This window comes from Hyaena hyaena, unplaced genomic scaffold (genome assembly GCF_003009895.1).
Source record: "Hyaena hyaena isolate Hyena2069 unplaced genomic scaffold, ASM300989v1 scaffold_3, whole genome shotgun sequence".
In the NCBI taxonomy this organism is placed as follows: Eukaryota; Metazoa; Chordata; class Mammalia; order Carnivora; family Hyaenidae; genus Hyaena; species Hyaena hyaena.
In genome coordinates, this window is record NW_024080635.1 from 6,555,649 (window position 1) to 6,571,472 (window position 15,824).

Genomic DNA, 15,824 nt, shown 5'->3' on the forward strand with positions numbered 1-15,824 from the left:
CCAAGAGGAAAGGGGTTCTCTGCAGGGTCGCTAAGCTGAAGCAATCAGAAAAGTCCTCGTTAGCGTGTTTTCTAGAGCTGCTCTAGTTTCCCAGCAAGGACTCGAATTTAAAAGGTCCCAGAAGGCTTGCAGGTCCGCTTAAGAACAGTGTCGTGATCTGTCCTACACACCTTACGGCCGACTGTGTACACACACAGAAGCACTTTCTCCTGACACAAGGACTATAGCCGGACCTATTCATTTTCTCATTCTAGAAGCTTTAAATGTGAATGAAGTGGAAAGGCTCTTCTGCTGTCAGCTACCAGGCCACAACCTCAGCTCTGTCCAACACTCTGCCTTTAAAGCCACGCTTCAGACACAAGTACAGAACTCACTCCTCCGCTCCCAGCTGCTCGCCTCCCGTCCACTCCAGGGAGCTTTCCTAACTCCACCTAACACTGTGCTCGCCACCTACAGACGGACTCAAAACCAGAAATGGCCATACCTGAAAACCTCCACACCTCACACCAGAATGCATCCTGTCCCGAGAGACCTGGAGAAACCAGGCTCCCCAAATCCTGGGAAAAGAGGAGAGGCAGTGTTCCAAGCCAAACTGTATCCAGCTTTATTAAAGATACTTTTCATAAACAATCATGGTATTTCAGGCAGGACATGGGCAGACAATCGTTAACAGTATACAACAACTTTCAAACTCCCTTCTTCAATGGACTACCAAAATCAGAAAGCCACTATAAAACCCAATGAAGTCTTCATTTGATGCTCTGAACAGGGAAGTTTAGAGTGAGGGTTGACATTTCACATTTAGCATGTTGTTTAACAACTTTTCACGAGCCGACCCTGACTTTCAGGAAATGAAATGAAAATGGCAGAATTATCAATCTGAAGCTCCACAAGCTACAAAAGGAACTCTTTTGAGGGATGCCATCTCCATGGTGACACTGTAAAGTCCAGATTGCCTGACATACTGGGAACCATTTCGTGGGGTCAGGTTCCAACAGGTCTCTGGGTTTAAGGGAGTCAAGTCTATGTTGAAGGCAGAAGGAGAAAAGGACATAAAAAAATGAATTTTAGATTTTCCATACCACAAGGCATTTGTGCCAATGTGGCTAACGTGTGTCAATATCAAGGAATCGCTCCTCCTGGGAACCAAGAGGAAGTTTCTCAGAACTAGAAGGGAATGGTGTTTTTCCCCTTGTATCAATCTAGCTTCGGAGATATTCTAATAGTGACATATGCCCTTCCCCCAAAACAACAATGAAGTGTTCTGTGTGCTAACAACATAGCTTAAAAAAAAAAGTAAAACAAAATTCTGCATTTTTATAAAACTTGATAAAAAATAGTATTTCAAACTGTACAGTCACCAGAAGTACACAGTTATCAAAAATGCACACACTTCACTTGGCGTCTCCGGCACCTTCAGCTTTCTGTGCCTAGAAGAAAAAGATCAATACATTACCACCTGTGGACTGAAAAAACTATCTTTATTCACATTCTCTCCCTAGCATCTCTGTGCTCCCAGGCCCAAGTTCGGGGTTTAGATCCTTGGTAGGTGACTTTCCTTCTGGACCTTACTGTAAAATTGGGGAAGGGGTCACAAGACCAGAGTTAATTCCCAGCTTGAAAAACTCTATGGTGTAGCAGGAGCTTAGGACAGACTAGGATCTCAAACTACAGTGCCCTGAATTGGACCACAGAGGTTTTAAGAATCCAGAATTTAAGCTAAGAGAAAAACCACAAGCGAACTCTGGACTGAAAAGCATACTTCGAGTGACAGACACAGAAATGTAATAAAAAAAGCTTTTGGGATCACGAACGGATTCAGAGCAGACTTTAACAGAAAGTGAAGTGGCAGTCGTACCTGGTCTGTTTTGGCATCTCCATTTTCTGCTGGGTTATTCCCATCCTTGCCAGCATCAGCTTTCCCCTTTTTCCCTTTGGGTACCTTCTCTCCCTTCTAAAAACGGAAAGGAGAAAGAAAGAGTGGTTTCTTCTGATTTCATATGAGCAGGGTCTGGTCTGCAAAGTTCTGTTAAGAAGCATGATTGTTTATCAAAGATAACACACACACAACCTAGAAACCCTTTCCCACTGATAAAAACTGATACAAATAAGGCCAAATAATCTATCATCTACTGTGGTCTTTTTTTTCTTTTTTTAAATTTGTATTTATTTCTAGGAGAGAGAGAGAGACAGCGTGAGCAGGGGAGGGTCAGAGAGAGAGGGAGATACAGACTCTGAAATAGGCTCCAGGCTCTGAGCCGGCAGTCAGCACAGAGCCCGACGCAGGGCTCGAACCCACGAACCGTGAGACCATGACCTAAGCGAAAGTCGGACGCTTAACCCACTAAGCCACCCAGGCGCCCCTCATCTACTGTGGTCTTAAGCATACAAGTTTTCATGGGAGTAAAAACAAGTAAAAATACCTGGGTTTTAAATGTACAATTTCCTATAAATGGAAGACTCTTCCCCTGAATCTTGTTCATACATTTTCTTATTCTGATAGAGTTCTTGATTAGTCAGGAATAAAGGAAGCTAGCCCAACAGTTTACAAGATCCATTAATGGGGTCACCATTGTGCTGAATCAAGACACTGATGGACAGGTCTCACTCAGTGAAAATGACTGATTCCAACATTTTTTATTAAAAAAAATATTTTGAGAAAGAGACTGCGAGGAGGGGAGGGGCAGCAAACGGGAGGGTGGGGAGAGAAACAGAGAGAATCCCAAGCCGGCTCCACACTGTCAGCGCAGAGCCCGAAAGAGTCACCCAAACAGGCCGCCAACATTATTTTAATGGCCAGTCCAAGTTAACTTTTTCATAGTTCAAGTTTGTGCCAATAAGTGATGTTGTTATACAGCAGCAGTCCTGTCAGCAACATGGGAAACTGCACAGCCTTATGCCAACACCTAGAAGCACCTGGTCTCTCTGCTCCACTCACCTTTGCAGGGGCCTTTTTAGGTTTGGGCTCTGGCTTTGGAGGAGCAGGTTTCTTTTATTGGAGGGAAAGAAGAAGACACTATTAGCACAGTGGACCAGAGACAATCCCTACCCAACCCACAGTTCCACTGACACAAAAGTTTCTCTTATTTCGTAAAGTTCTGGGGGCTGGTTTTCGGCTGGAATCGCCTATCTTCAGAAACCCTTATAAGTAACCCACGTGCCCTGACTACAGCCACCAGCATTTTGGAACCAGCGAATCTATCAAACGGGTGAGCGTCCACAAAACAGTGGATCGTTCACAACCAGCCACTGACCCAAACCCATGGGAAACAAAAGGAGATTGTTCTTAGTGCTTTTTGGTTTTAGGGATAAACACGATAATTTAATAGCAGACACTTACAGCAGATAACCTTGCAGATCTTCTCTGTGGCTATTAAGATAATGAAAAAAAATTAGAAACATGGCAGTCAAACCAATCAATAAAAATTCTTAAGATGAAAAGTGTTGAGGTCCGTTTGTTCTAGACGACAGAAGTGGAGAGAGCTTGGAAACAGGACGAGGGGTATGGTTAAGCAAAAGGAACCTGACTCACCTCATCCTTCACCTTGGCTTTATCTCCTTTAGCATCCCCTTCAGCCTATAGAAAACAAACAAGACCTAAGAAACTTGTAGCTCCTGATGCAATTCTTAAGGACTCCCTAAGGCTCAATAATCCTAAGGGGAAAAGCTGAAGGGGAAGTCTTGCACACAACTTCTCTAGGACACACGAACCTTCGGGTCTTAGCATCCCCAGGTACCGTGTCAATGCCCGAAAGGCGGGCTGTTCCTCTGTGCAAGCCTCACGCCCGGAACGGCCCAGGGAGCGCAGGGAAGGCGGGTATCCGCGCCCCAGGCCGCCCAGAGTCTCCGCCTAGCCGCCGCGGGCAGAGCGCGCTGAACTCGGGCGCGGAGCAGCGCGGAGGAGCGCAGCCCGCGCCGCCGCGCCAGGGAGAAGCAACAGCTGCAGATGGTGCAAACAAACCCCTCCGGAGGCGGGGCCGGGCGCCGTTACCATAGCAGCCGTCGAGGGCGGGAGACTGGAGGCGCGCGCAGCCGGGGGAACTCGTGGGCGGCAGCGGCGCGCACCGGCGCGAGTCTCGTGCGCCCGGGCCGTGGGCGGAGGCGGGGCCACACCGCGAAGCCCCACCCCAAGGGACACGGGCCCCGCCCCCTCACGGCGGCGGTTTTTTGGCGGCAGCGCGCTCCCCCGCCCGCCAAACCCGAGCGCCGCCTTCCCGCCCTTTCGGGTTTGAATTGCCCGCCCGCGGGGAGGGGAGGGGGCATGGCGATGGGGGAGGGGGCGCGGGGCGGGCACGTCGAGCCCGACAGGAGCGGGATAAACAGCCGCCAACATGGCTCCTCCCGCCGCGGCTGCCGCTCCTCCAATATGGCCTCTGGCGCCCGCGGGCAGCCGAGCCGCGCAGGGTTAGCCCGGGGCAGCCTGACACCGTCTCGAGCTCCTGTGCAGGGCGCCTGAGCCTGCCCCGGCCCGGCGCCGATCCTCGCGCCCCACAGCCGGGGAAGCGGCGGCAGCGGCAGCAGCGGTGGTGGCGGCGGTAGTGGCGGCCCAGCGCCTGAGGGCCCTCGCGCCACGTACCTTTCTCTTGGGCATGGTGGCGACGGCGGCGGGACGTGGGCGCTGGACACGGGGATGCAGCGGCGCGCGTGCTTTGGCCGGTCCGGGGGTCGTTCTTGCCTCCTCTTCTTCACACTGCTCGGGCTCCGGGGGGTTTATAAAGTTTTTATAGCGCTGGGAGCCCCGGACCGGTTAGAACCGGATTTCACCTCCCGCCGCCGCTCATTGGCCCAGCTGGGGTCACGTGGGCGGGGTTTAAACTCACCTCCTCTGGAGGGAGTGAGGAGGGGGGTACGGGGGGGGAGGGCGCGCAAGACGGCGGCGCGCCTAGGGGGTGGGGGCGCAGTGGGGGAGGCGCGCGTCGATGGCAATAAACGAGGCGGGGGGGGGGTGTGTGTGCGAGTCGGCGGGCTCAGCGTTTCGGCTCCCGCCAAGAGCTGGCTTTTGCAAACTACCAAGTTCCTTCCACCTTATGCAACCAAGCTACCCACTTCTCCAAGCCATGCGACACTTAGGGCGCATCTCGGCCGCTTTCCTTCCTGTTCCCGCTGGGGGCCCCAGAAGAAGGGTTTTCGAGGCCTTGGCCGCATCACCCTTATCCGCCGGAGGCGGGAGGAAGCGCGCGGCTTGGAGGCACAGGCTGCAATTCCTAGGGCCAAGGCTGACGCCGAAGTGGGTAAAGAGCGGGGAAGCCAGCTTGGCGCAGCCGGACGTGCATCCTTCCAAGCTGCCACTCCGAGGAATCCTTTCGTGCTCCTCACCTGGAAAGCGGTCCACTCGAGGTGGGCTGGGGGAGACTTCACACGCCGAGGTCCCTTTCGGGTGCAGTGGGGCAGGTAGGAGCTGTCCTTTCAGCACCCGTTTCTCAGCCGCCTCCCCAAATGCCAGCGAAGCCCCCCCACCCCAAAGCCTGTCGGGTGGCTCCCTCAGGTTCCCGTGTTCGCGGACCTCAAGACCCCGCCACGGAATGACGGAAAGCAGCCGCCTAGGCCTACTAGCACTCCCCTCCCCCTACGCTCCACCCGCTCCGGAGACATCAAGCTCAGCTGCCCCCACCCGACGCGGCCACCAAGCCTGGGCGCTGCAAACGCAGCTGGCGAAATCCCTCCTTCCACACTGGCAGGCTGGCTTCCTCTCACTTGCGCGAGGACAAGGAGGGTGGAGGAAAGAGTCCGGGGATTAGGAAACAAGTACAGGAACAGGTGTTGCGATGGCAAAGGGCTCTTCCACTGGCTCCCCCACCCCCCACGCCCCCACGAGCTGGGGATCCTGGAGGTAGCCAAGCGCACCTGGGGGACGGCAGGCCATTGCAACCGCGAATGTACTATGTGTAAACATGTGCACAACCCTCTGCGGTACTATGTGTAAACAAGTTATACATCTAAGAAAGAATTTTTAAAATTCTATTTGAAACCCAGGCGAACACAAGAACACAACATCCTCAAGTGGGGGGTTGGCTCACAGGTGACACGACATTTAAATAGGTCCCTCCTAGTTTCTGGAGGCAAAGGTTGAGCCGGTTTGCACAAATCCTACTGGTAGAAAACAATCACAATGAGTTCCTATCAACTGTTCGCAGCCCCTGCTCCTTGGCAGTGGTGGTCCCTCCACCCCTACCCATCCCACCCTGTGCTTTCCTCAGAATTCGGGGCCTAAGGCCAAAGAGGGATACCAGCTCCATGAATCATTTGTACCCCATTCATATTAGGGCAAGTCAGACACAGAACGGAGACAGTACCCAATCGCCATGCTCAACTGGGCAGATTCCGTTTGTTGCCTCCAGCCCCTCATTCCCGCCTTAATTGTAGGGCTCTGCATTATAGCCGCATAATTCATGCCTCCCTAATTAAGGCTGTCAACAGCCCCATTGTAAAGCTGGAAAATGTACAGCACCTGCTCTCTGGGAACCCTGTGCCAGGGATTGGTTGTGGGGAATGCCAGGTGTGTGTGGGGGGCTTGCCAAAGGGTGCATTCATTGGCTTCTCAATTGCAGTGTCTGGCATTTCTGGTTGATTCTCGGAGCAGGGATGGTGGCCAAGGGGTCTCGTGTGCCAGGTATCCTGGCACAGGAAGGGGAAGAGGAGACTGGAATACAGGGCAGTTGGGGGTTTAAAGACCATGCTCTGAGCACTGCCTGCAAGACCCCACCTCTCCCCTAGAGGGAGGTGCTGGGGAAACAATTCGCCGAAAGTCAAATGGCAAGACTAAACGGAATGGCGTTTGGTGGGTATTCAAGGCTGGTGCTTGCTGCTCCAGGCACCTGAGGCAGAGTTGCTCGGGCAGACAGCTCTTCAAAGGCACTAATCCTCTCGGCAGCTCTGCAGCAAGGCCTGGCAGGGAGAGGTAGGGGAGAGGACACAGCCCTTGCCTCGGCCCCTTCCCTGCTGGGCAGCCCTGGCCCTAACAAGCTGAGACTCTGCCGCGCGGAGAATAAATCGTCTCGGGGGGGGTCTTAGGGGGCCAGGTGCCAAACAGAGAAGGCTCAAAGGCTGAGGCGGTGGAAAGCAGAGTCTGAGATGCTGAGGACAGGAGTCAGTTAGGAGAAGTGCTTCTTTGCTCTGGGCCCTGTGAGGTGTTCTAGGGGAAGGCGGCCTGTGGTGGATTAGATTCACCGGGGCCTAGAGGCCCTCCTGTTACCCTGTGGCCATGGAGGGGGCCGGTGGCACAGGGGCGTGGAGCCTGGCCCCATGCCCTGCAAGAGGAGGAGAAAAGCTTGTGTGGGCTGAGTCGACAATAGGTAATTGGATTGTAATCACCCGCCTGGCTTCTGCGCGCCATTGGGGGCGCTGAGCCTTTCAGTGAGCAATCAGCACTGTGTGGTGGGAGGGGGTAGAGACTCAATAGCAAATCCCAGGTGGAGAGCCCAGGGGGAGGAGCAGCAGATGGGCAAATTTTCTCTCTGTCTCTCCCTCTCCTCCCTTGCCCAAATAACACTGGCTGCCTATTAGCTATTTACTAGCAGACCCAAGGTGGAGCCGAATCTTTTGTGAAAGTCGGGCGGAAGGCTTAGATGGATGGGTAAAGGGCGGGGGTTCTGGGGAGACCGGCTCCCTGAAATGCTGTGTGTCGGAGGATGTGCTGGTGGAAAAGTGAAATGCACCTGGGAGCACAGGTAGAGGTGGCAGAGGCGGAAGGGGTGAGCAGCCAAGAACTGGAGCTCCCTGCTCTCCAAAGCTACAGGTGACCTGAGCTGGGTTCAGTGTACTTGCGGGAGACTCAACCCTCAACCCTCCCCAGCGGCCACGGTCCCAGGCAGCCCAAACGGTGGATCTATGGCCAGCAGATCTGGCCTCCGGAGCTCCCTTGCAAAGTAAAGGAAACCCAGTTCAGTCCTTAAGAAGGAGGTGCCTTTCACCAAGAAAAGAAAGGGGAGTGGGGCCCTGGAGGCAGAGGGCAGGGCAAAATGGCAGGAGGCCAGCCCCGCTCAGGCTGATGCAGTGCCCAGACGTGCCAGCCAGTCAGCCCGCTTGAGTTCCAAAGCCTGCAGGAAGCCTTGGACCCGCTCTTCCCGCCTGGCTGAGAGTTTGTGCAAGCGTGTCCGTCGGAGCTGGGCGTCCCCACTGGCCTGGAGCCCCTCTTGCAGCAGCTGCTCTGTCACTGCGGCCTGGTCCCTCTCCAGCTGCTGCCTCTTCCGCTCCTCTGCATACATCTCTCGGGCCTTCTGCTAGAGAAAAGCAGGGATCGGGAGATCATTTTTAGGTGTAAGTGAACTGGGATGGAGGAGGTAGGGGGTGGGGCACCAGGCAGGCCAAGTTAAGTGGAACAATGAGGAGTTTGTACCAGATTTGGAAAAGCTTGGGAGTAGGTGTGCAGAGGTGGTGCCCGTGATGTGTAAGCATGGCGGTGGGGGTTCTGGGTCCATCCTGGTTTGTTTTGGGCGGAAGCCTCTGTATTTCCTGAAATCCTGCTCAGGTTCACACCGGGAAGGGAACCAGGCAAATGTGCGTCTGACTTCTGGTTCCCCCACGGACTAGCTTTGTGGCTTTGGGCAAATCCTCTCCTAACCTCATTTCTTCATCTGTAAAGTGGGGGCTGTGCCTACCTTGAAGAGTTTTAAGGATTAGCGATAATATATGCAAAACCCTCTCTAGCATATTAGCAGGCTCTCAAACCGAAACAGCAATTTCACAAGTTATTGTCTACTCTCTGCTGCCGGGAAGGTTCTATTCCTGCCTGGGGCACATTCATTGGGTCATTTCCTTTGGCTTCCCAGGTCACTATGAGGGGGCCATCCTCCCAGCTCCCTAAGCTATTTTTCGGAGTTTGGCTCCAGACTTGCCTCCTGTATGGAGACCGGTCTGACTCATCGAGCAAACGATCCTCCTCCTACGAACGCTGTGAGAAACAGGTTCAGCTCTCTTAAGCCATTTACTGCTTTCTGCCTAGTGGAGTAGGTTTTAGTGTCCCGAGTCCATTTTTTCTGTTAGAAACTCAGCACTTGAAGGCTCGGCCGAGCACTCTGGACTTGTGGAACGAGCTCTCACACCAGGTAGGTTATCGTGCTCCCGGGCCGCACCTCTCATACGTTTACGGCTCTTCAGACAAACTCCTAAAAGGCAGAGACTGTGTGGCTTTATCCTCTCTGGCACTTGGGCGCCCAGTACGTGTGAAATAATCGACCAACTGTATGATCCCAGGAGGGCAGGGAAGATGCTCCTGGAGGGGGGACAATCCCTTTGGAGCAGAACCAAGGCCCTGCCGTGCCTCCCTGATGGGCTCTGCTCCTGCCATCCGAACTGGCCGCAGAGCCTTTGCACCAGGGCTCCTCCTGCCAGACCTGTTCCATGCGTGACAAACTAGACGTTGCTGCCGACTTGGCACTTCAGACCCTGATGACCCTTACCACGTTGTACCTTGTATGATGGTATTTGTGTACCTGTGTCCTGCTCAGCCTGTAAACCTGGATTGCTTTGTCTTCCCCCTTTAAAGACTATCTCACATGTGCACAAGCACCTGACCCTCACAATAGAGCTACTTTTTACCTGCTGGCAACAGACCTGGAAGTTCAGAGTGGGGAAGTGGTTCACTAGGGTCTCTCAACAATGAAGGTTTACTGCATGAATAAAGAAGACAAGTGGAGATTCTGGAACATCCCTCCCTAGGGTCCTGCATGAACTCAGGCATTCAAGGGCACTCACTCTTCTGCGAGGGTGATGAGCTCAGACGTGGAGCTATGAAGACTCAAATGGGTTTGAGAAGTCGCTGTGAATGTCTTCCACCTTGCTGGAAGGGCTTCCTCTTGGGCTTGGTCAGGAGGAACCCTGGGTCCTGCATATAGGACCTTACTAGTGTGTGATGTACAAGATACGGTTTCAGCAATCCACGTGCTTGTGGGCCAATTAGGACACACATCTACACACAAAGTCCCATAATAGTAGGTAGAATGTGGTGAGGGTCATCGAAGAAGAAAAAGGGCAATGTGGCTTCAAGAGAGACACTGTGGCTGATGGGAGGTCAAGGAACAGTGACACCTCATGGACAGACAGAATCTGAGCTGGACTTGAACAAACGGGGAGGATTTGGATAAAGGTGGGGTGCACGGTTGGAGGGAGAATGTCGGGTAGTGAGAACAGTGGCAAAGACACACGGAATGGATCGAAGAGCTTGATCAGGTCAGAGTGAGTCCTCTGCACAATGGGCAGTGTGAGAAAGGATGAGAAAATGAACGCCTGACCCGCGGCGGGCACTGACGCTTAGCTGCCCTTCCATCATCACTGCTTGCAGCCAGAGCCAGGTAGGTAAGTTCAGGCAGGACAGAAAGGAGGGGGGTGCCCAGCCACAGAGAGAGGAAACAGAGTTGCTCAAAGTCACTCTGTGAGGCACAGGCTTCTTCTGAATCGCAAGCCCTGGATTGAATGCCGGGCAGGAGGAGGCTGCAGCCAAGGGAGAGCCTGGCCCTTAAATGCCAGGAATCAGTGATTCACTGTCAGGATGACACAGCCAGGGGAGCTCCGAAAGACCATCTGTCCGGCCTCCTGATTGTAAAGACAAGCACACTGAGGCCAAAGTGGGGAAGGACTTGGCCTCGGTCACACACAGGGGTAAAGTTCCTTCCACTGGTTCCTCCACTACAGGAGTGTCTTGAGAGGTCTATGGGAAATGTGTCTTGTGTCCCTGGATAAGCTGCACTTTGCAGGGGTGCAGTGGAGAACCAGCCTCAGAAAATCCAGGCTCAAGAAGTCCTATTAGGGGCACCCAGGTGGCTCAGTCAGTTAAGTGTCTGATTTTGGCTCAGGTCATGATCTCACGGTCTGTGAGTTCAAGGCCCACACTGGGCTCTGTGCTGACAGCTCAGAGCCTGGAGCCTGCTTTGGATTCTGTGTCTCCCCTTCTCTATGCCCCTCCCATGCTCATACTCTGTATCTATCTCTCAGTTATAAACAAACATTAAAAAAAATTTTTTTTAAGATTAAAAAAAAAAAAACAAGTCCTAATAGTCCATTTCTCTCTCTCTGACCATACTGCCCACTGTCCCTGTGTAACGACCAGTCAGGGCATGAATAATTTCCCTAGAGACTTTTTGTACGACCTTATGTGGTCTTGGTGCAAGAACTCCACGGAGCTTGCTTTGAGAAATGGGGCTCTAACCTATTCATCTAAATGTCTCCTGAGCATTAAGCCTCTCTGCTCTTGTTCTCTCCTCAGCAGACTTAGGGAACAAGATGTAATAGCGCCCCCAGTACATAAATCCTCAAGTCCTCCGCTACACTGCCTGGGCCTGGAGAGAGGCTGCAGGCATTTGGTTTCAAAACATTCATTAGCCAATGACAAGTCCTCCCATAAGTCCTCATTTGCCGCAGTCAACATGCCCAGGTCAGTAGCGCGGGGGATGTATTACTGAGGGCTGCCTGAGACAGCCACCGCTGCCAGAAATACAACGTACTGCAGCACCCCTGGGGTCTCCCTGCCCAGGGAACTGTACTAGAGACAGGATGAGCAGGGTGCTCCGAGTCTATGGCTTTTCTGGAGACAGGAGAACTCTGGTGAAGCGCTCGGAGACACATATGGGGATGGTGTTGGCCGCCATTCTCTGAAAAGGAACTCCTTTTCAGCTCCGCTCTCGGGACTTTTGGTGTATTAGCTTACTGAACCCTATCCCAAACCTGGGAGGCAGGTATTATTATTAACATTACTCCTCTCGTTTTACAGATGAGGAAATTGATACTCTGAAGGCTGAGAGTCACAGAACTAGCGGGCAGTGCCACGATTCAAAGACAGGAATGTCTGAGACAACAGTTCGAGCTTGTGACTTTTCCTAAGAAGAAGACAGCGACTACCCGAATAAATAAAATAAAATAGAAATAAAATAGTTGACGGATCCAGCCCTGCGTTTACTCTCTGACAAATGCATCGAAGGAAGTTCAGAGGAGGGGCGCCTCGGTGGCTCCGTCGGTCAAGTGCCCAACTTTGGCTCAGGCCATGATCGCGTGGTTGGTGGGTCTGAGGCCCAGGTCAGCACAGAGCCCGAAGCCTGTGTCGGATTCTGTGTCTTCCTCTCTCTCTCTCTCCCTCCCACCCCCCTTCAAAACTGAATAAACATAAAAAGAAAAAGGAAGTTTAGTGGGAACATATATCTTCTATAACAACATTCTTATAGACTAGGTGAACCAAACACTTCAGTGGCCCCTTATGGGCCTTCCAACCATGCAGCTTGTAACTTAGGATCGGTGGCTCTGCGCTGCCAGGCCCCCTCCCCTGCTGACACTCTCCCTGGCCTACTGCATCTGAGTCCAGAATTCCTCCTTCTACCGGCCCCCATTCTCTACGGCTGATGGGTAATCACCTGGAGACTGCCCAGATCCCTTCAGATACCAAGATCTGGCCTCACACAACTTGTAGCTGAGTTCCCTGCTTCCCTTAATATGCACCACGTAGGCTCACGCCAGTGAGCTGCTCAAGGTCTAGAAGCCACTTTCCTGTCCTGGCTTCCTACAGGAATAGAGACCGGCCATGCTGGGCTTAGAGATAGAGCGGCTCAGGTTTTAACAGTGGGACTTCAGGAGATGGGATGGAAGCACAGACACGGAGTGGAGAAAACTGAACAAGGAACCGTGAAGAGTCCAGTGTGGTCGCGTGATGCAGGGTACGTAAAAGGGAGACGCTGGGAAGATCAGCTCCCTGGTCTGAGGTCAGACTGGCGAGGATGTTGTAAGTTTGGAATCTACCCTTAGTGCTTCTGCTGGGGTGCTAGAACTTCTAGAAATAGAGCTCGGAGGACTCCTGGGTAGAGAGTGCCTGGCCAGGATCCCCAAGGAGCCTGCTAGAAAGAGTCAGGATAGTCAATACCTCTGCTATAACTTTGGTTTCCTCACTTCATTAAAAAAAAAAATTTTTTTTTAATGTTTGTTTATTTTTGAGAGAGAGTGAGCGAGAGAGAGAGAGAGAGGGAGACACAGAATCTGAAGCAGGCTCTGAGCTGCCAACACAAAGCCCGACGCGGGCCTCAAACCCATGAACTGTGTGAGATCATGTCCTGAGCTGAAGTCGGACGCTTAACTGACTGAGCCACCCAGGTGCCCCATGGTTTCCTCACTTTAAAAACAGCACCAGCAACAACAGTATCTCACCTTCTTGCACTGCACAGAGTCTATGTCAAGGACGCTTGATGTGAGAAGAACTCAATAAACGTTTGCAGTTTTGATTCACAGGTACGTAACAGAACTCTTAATAGCTGTCCCTGAACATGTCCCACCTCACCCCAGAAAACAGAACTGTCCCCCCAAATGCCTGGGCCAAGTCTAAATGCCTTGATTCCTAGTAACATTAATATTTGTACTCGTGTGTTTCATCCTCCGGGATACATAAGAGTTTCAAACTTACACCATCAACATTACCACTAACAAAAACCTCTTAAATAATGTTTAAATTTCCTTTGGGTTTGTAATATCCTTATATATCCCACTAAAGATGTATAGACAGAGAACTGTTTGGGTAACTTGAATTAATTATTTCTTCTATGGGTTACGTTATTGACTTAGAGTTACTTTCATTTGTTTCTATTTTAACATTTCTTTTTTCCCCATCTCAATGTACTCAGCCCTCCCTCTCCCTACACCCCCTCCCCACTACCTCCTCTAAGCACATTCTCTCACCTGGACTACTGTAGGAGCCTGGTCCCTGACTCCTGCCCCCTGGAAAAACCTGAGTGACTTTTGCAAAATGTAAATCAGATCCAGTCAGTCCTTTGATCAAAGTTCTTCAGAAGTGGTGCCACTGCCCACAAGGCTGTATGTAACCAGAGGCCTGACTCCCTCACAGCCTGTCCCCCACTTTCTCTCTCACGCATGCTGGCCTGTGTTCTTCCAAGACCCAAACTTAGTAACCTCCGTACCCTTGCACTGCTGCTCTTTTTGTAGAGAATAATTCCTTACTCCCAGATTTTCACACGTTTGGCTACTTCTCATCTTTTATATCACGGCATAAAAACCACTTCCTCAGAAAGTCCTTCCATGGGGCGCCTGGGTGGCTCAGTCAGTTAAGCATTCGACTTCGGCTCAGGTCATGATCTTGCAGTTCGTGGGTTCGAGCCCCACGTCGGGCTCTGTGCTGACAGCTAGCTCAGAGCCTGGAGCCGGTTTCGGATTCTGTGTCTCCCTCTCTCTCTGACCCTCCCCTGCTCACACTGTCTCTCTCTCAGAAATAAATAAAACATTAAAAATTAAAAGAAAGAAAGAAAGGCCTTCCTTGGCTGCTCTATTCAGTACCTCTTGCTTTCTTCATTACTTTCTAGCACGCCACTCTACTTTCTTCATGGCTTTATTACAATCTGAAACAATCTTCTATATTTGTTTGCTAGGTTATTATCTACCTCAAGTGAGATTATAAGCTCCACAAAGGTAGGGACTCTCTAGTACCTGACTTATGCTAGGCACTCAATAACTATGCAATGAATGAAATTAACTCCTCTGAAAGCCACTCAGGAAAGCATCTCAAAAACCTGACATTACTATAAAAGGCATCTGAACAGCCAAATCAGAGATAAGAATATCCACACACAAAAGCTCACACATCAAGGTTCTCTGGGCTTCAGAGACCGTTAACTCCTACTTTACAGACATATTTCTTTTCTTTTCTTTTTTTTTTTTTTTTTTACAGACATATTTCTAACAAGCTTGACTGACTGCTTTCCTTGCCTAAGAGCTGATTTAAAACAGTAAATAGGAAGAGAAGGAGGGATGCTGTCAAAACCAGCCACTTGACAGTGGTAGAAAATAAGATGGAAGACGGACAAAAACATACAAGAAATCCCAAAGCCAAGTATTCTGGGACCATCTAGCTTGGGCTAACAGTCAAGGGCATCACTGTCCAAGGAAGTGCTTCAAGACGGCAGCTGCCATGACCGTTATTAACATCACTAGAATGTGATCAATCATCATAATTGGCAGCAAGTGCCTGGTATACAGTCGGTGCCAAAGGTTATGTCCAAGGCACCTTTCAGAAAGTTCTCCAACAAAAAAGGATAGGAAGGAAAAAAAGGAGAGACAAAAGTTTTGGTTCTTAGAGAAGCTATGGTCATGTGGAAATTTCTGATATTCATTCCTCACTGATGGTGGATAATTGAGACTCTGCTGTTTTTCCTTCTACTTGAACAGAACTTCCTCTTTCAATTCCTCATATTCTGAGAAAAATGACCAAGCTTAGGACCAAAGCTTCATGATTTGACTGACTTATCCCAGGAACTCTGGACTTAGGATTCATGGACAGATTCCAGGGGTTATGTGAAATCCTGGCGGTAGTCTAAGTATTTCAGTGATAAGTACAATCCTGTGCAAAATGCCACATGTTAGAGTGGTCTGTGCAACTTTTCTAGGGAGATGGTCTATGGTGTTCACCAGATTCTCCAAGGGGATTGAGAGGTCCTGACTTAACATCATTATTTCCTCCTGGCCATTATCTCTCTAGCGTCAAGAAACAGCACATGCTAGGGCGCCTGGGTGGCTCAGTCGGTTAAACATCCGACTTCGGCTCAGGTCATGATCTCGTGGTTTGTGGGTTCAAGCCCTGCATCGGGCTCTGTGCTGACAACTCAGAGCCTGGAGCCTGCTTTGGATCCTGTGTCTCCCTCTCTCTCTGCCCCTCCCTCCCCCACTCATGCTCTGTTTCTGTCTCAATAATAAATAATAAATAAAATAAAATAAAGAAAAAAGAAACGGCACCAGCTAAGGGTTCAAAAATCTGTGACCTTGAGACAGTTACTCTGCCCCTCTGTTTCCGTATTTGGAAAATGAAGACACCAGACCTGTGGGATTGCCGGAAGGGTAAAATGAGA

At 51.1% G+C, this 15,824-nt stretch overlaps 2 protein-coding genes and 1 long non-coding RNA gene across 4 annotated transcripts in view; 1 reads left to right on the forward strand and 2 right to left on the reverse strand.

Moving 5' to 3' along the window:
• LOC120231136 overlaps positions 1-11,941 on the forward strand; it is a 29,858-nt gene extending 17,917 nt beyond the window's left edge. The window contains exon 4 of the long non-coding RNA XR_005528266.1: positions 11,705-11,941. This is a non-coding gene — a long non-coding RNA (uncharacterized LOC120231136). The remainder of the gene's footprint in view (positions 1-11,704) is intronic.
• On the reverse strand, positions 581-4,765 carry HMGN2 (high mobility group nucleosomal binding domain 2). Its single transcript, XM_039231023.1, has 6 exons — positions 4,577-4,765; positions 3,533-3,577; positions 3,341-3,370; positions 2,939-2,989; positions 1,859-1,954; positions 581-1,430 (listed from the first exon to the last, which is right to left on the reverse strand). Exons 1-6 carry the CDS (start codon positions 4,589-4,591, stop codon positions 1,395-1,397), a joined length of 273 nt encoding a protein of 90 aa, XP_039086954.1. The 5' UTR covers positions 4,592-4,765; the 3' UTR covers positions 581-1,394.
• Positions 5,945-15,824, reverse strand: part of DHDDS (dehydrodolichyl diphosphate synthase subunit) — a 30,027-nt gene continuing 20,147 nt past the window's right edge. The window contains exon 9 of one of the 2 annotated variants that reach the window (XM_039231016.1): positions 5,945-8,216. In XM_039231016.1, the coding sequence (XP_039086947.1) occupies positions 7,980-8,216 (237 nt within the window). In that variant the 3' untranslated portion in view covers positions 5,945-7,979. Of the gene's footprint in view, positions 8,220-15,824 lie in introns of both variants that reach the window. The other variant, XM_039231008.1, reaches the window with a different exon arrangement.

What these genes read in the sequence shown, in the direction of transcription:
- HMGN2 (XM_039231023.1), bottom strand. An exon ending in GATCTGCAAGGTTATCTGCT is followed by an intron (nt 2,990 to 3,340) that starts GTAAGTGTCTGC and finishes CTCCAATAAAAG; the next exon opens with AAACCTGCTCCTCCAAAGCC. An exon ending in CTAAAAAGGCCCCTGCAAAG is followed by an intron (nt 1,955 to 2,938) that starts GTGAGTGGAGCA and finishes TTCCGTTTTTAG; the next exon opens with AAGGGAGAGAAGGTACCCAA.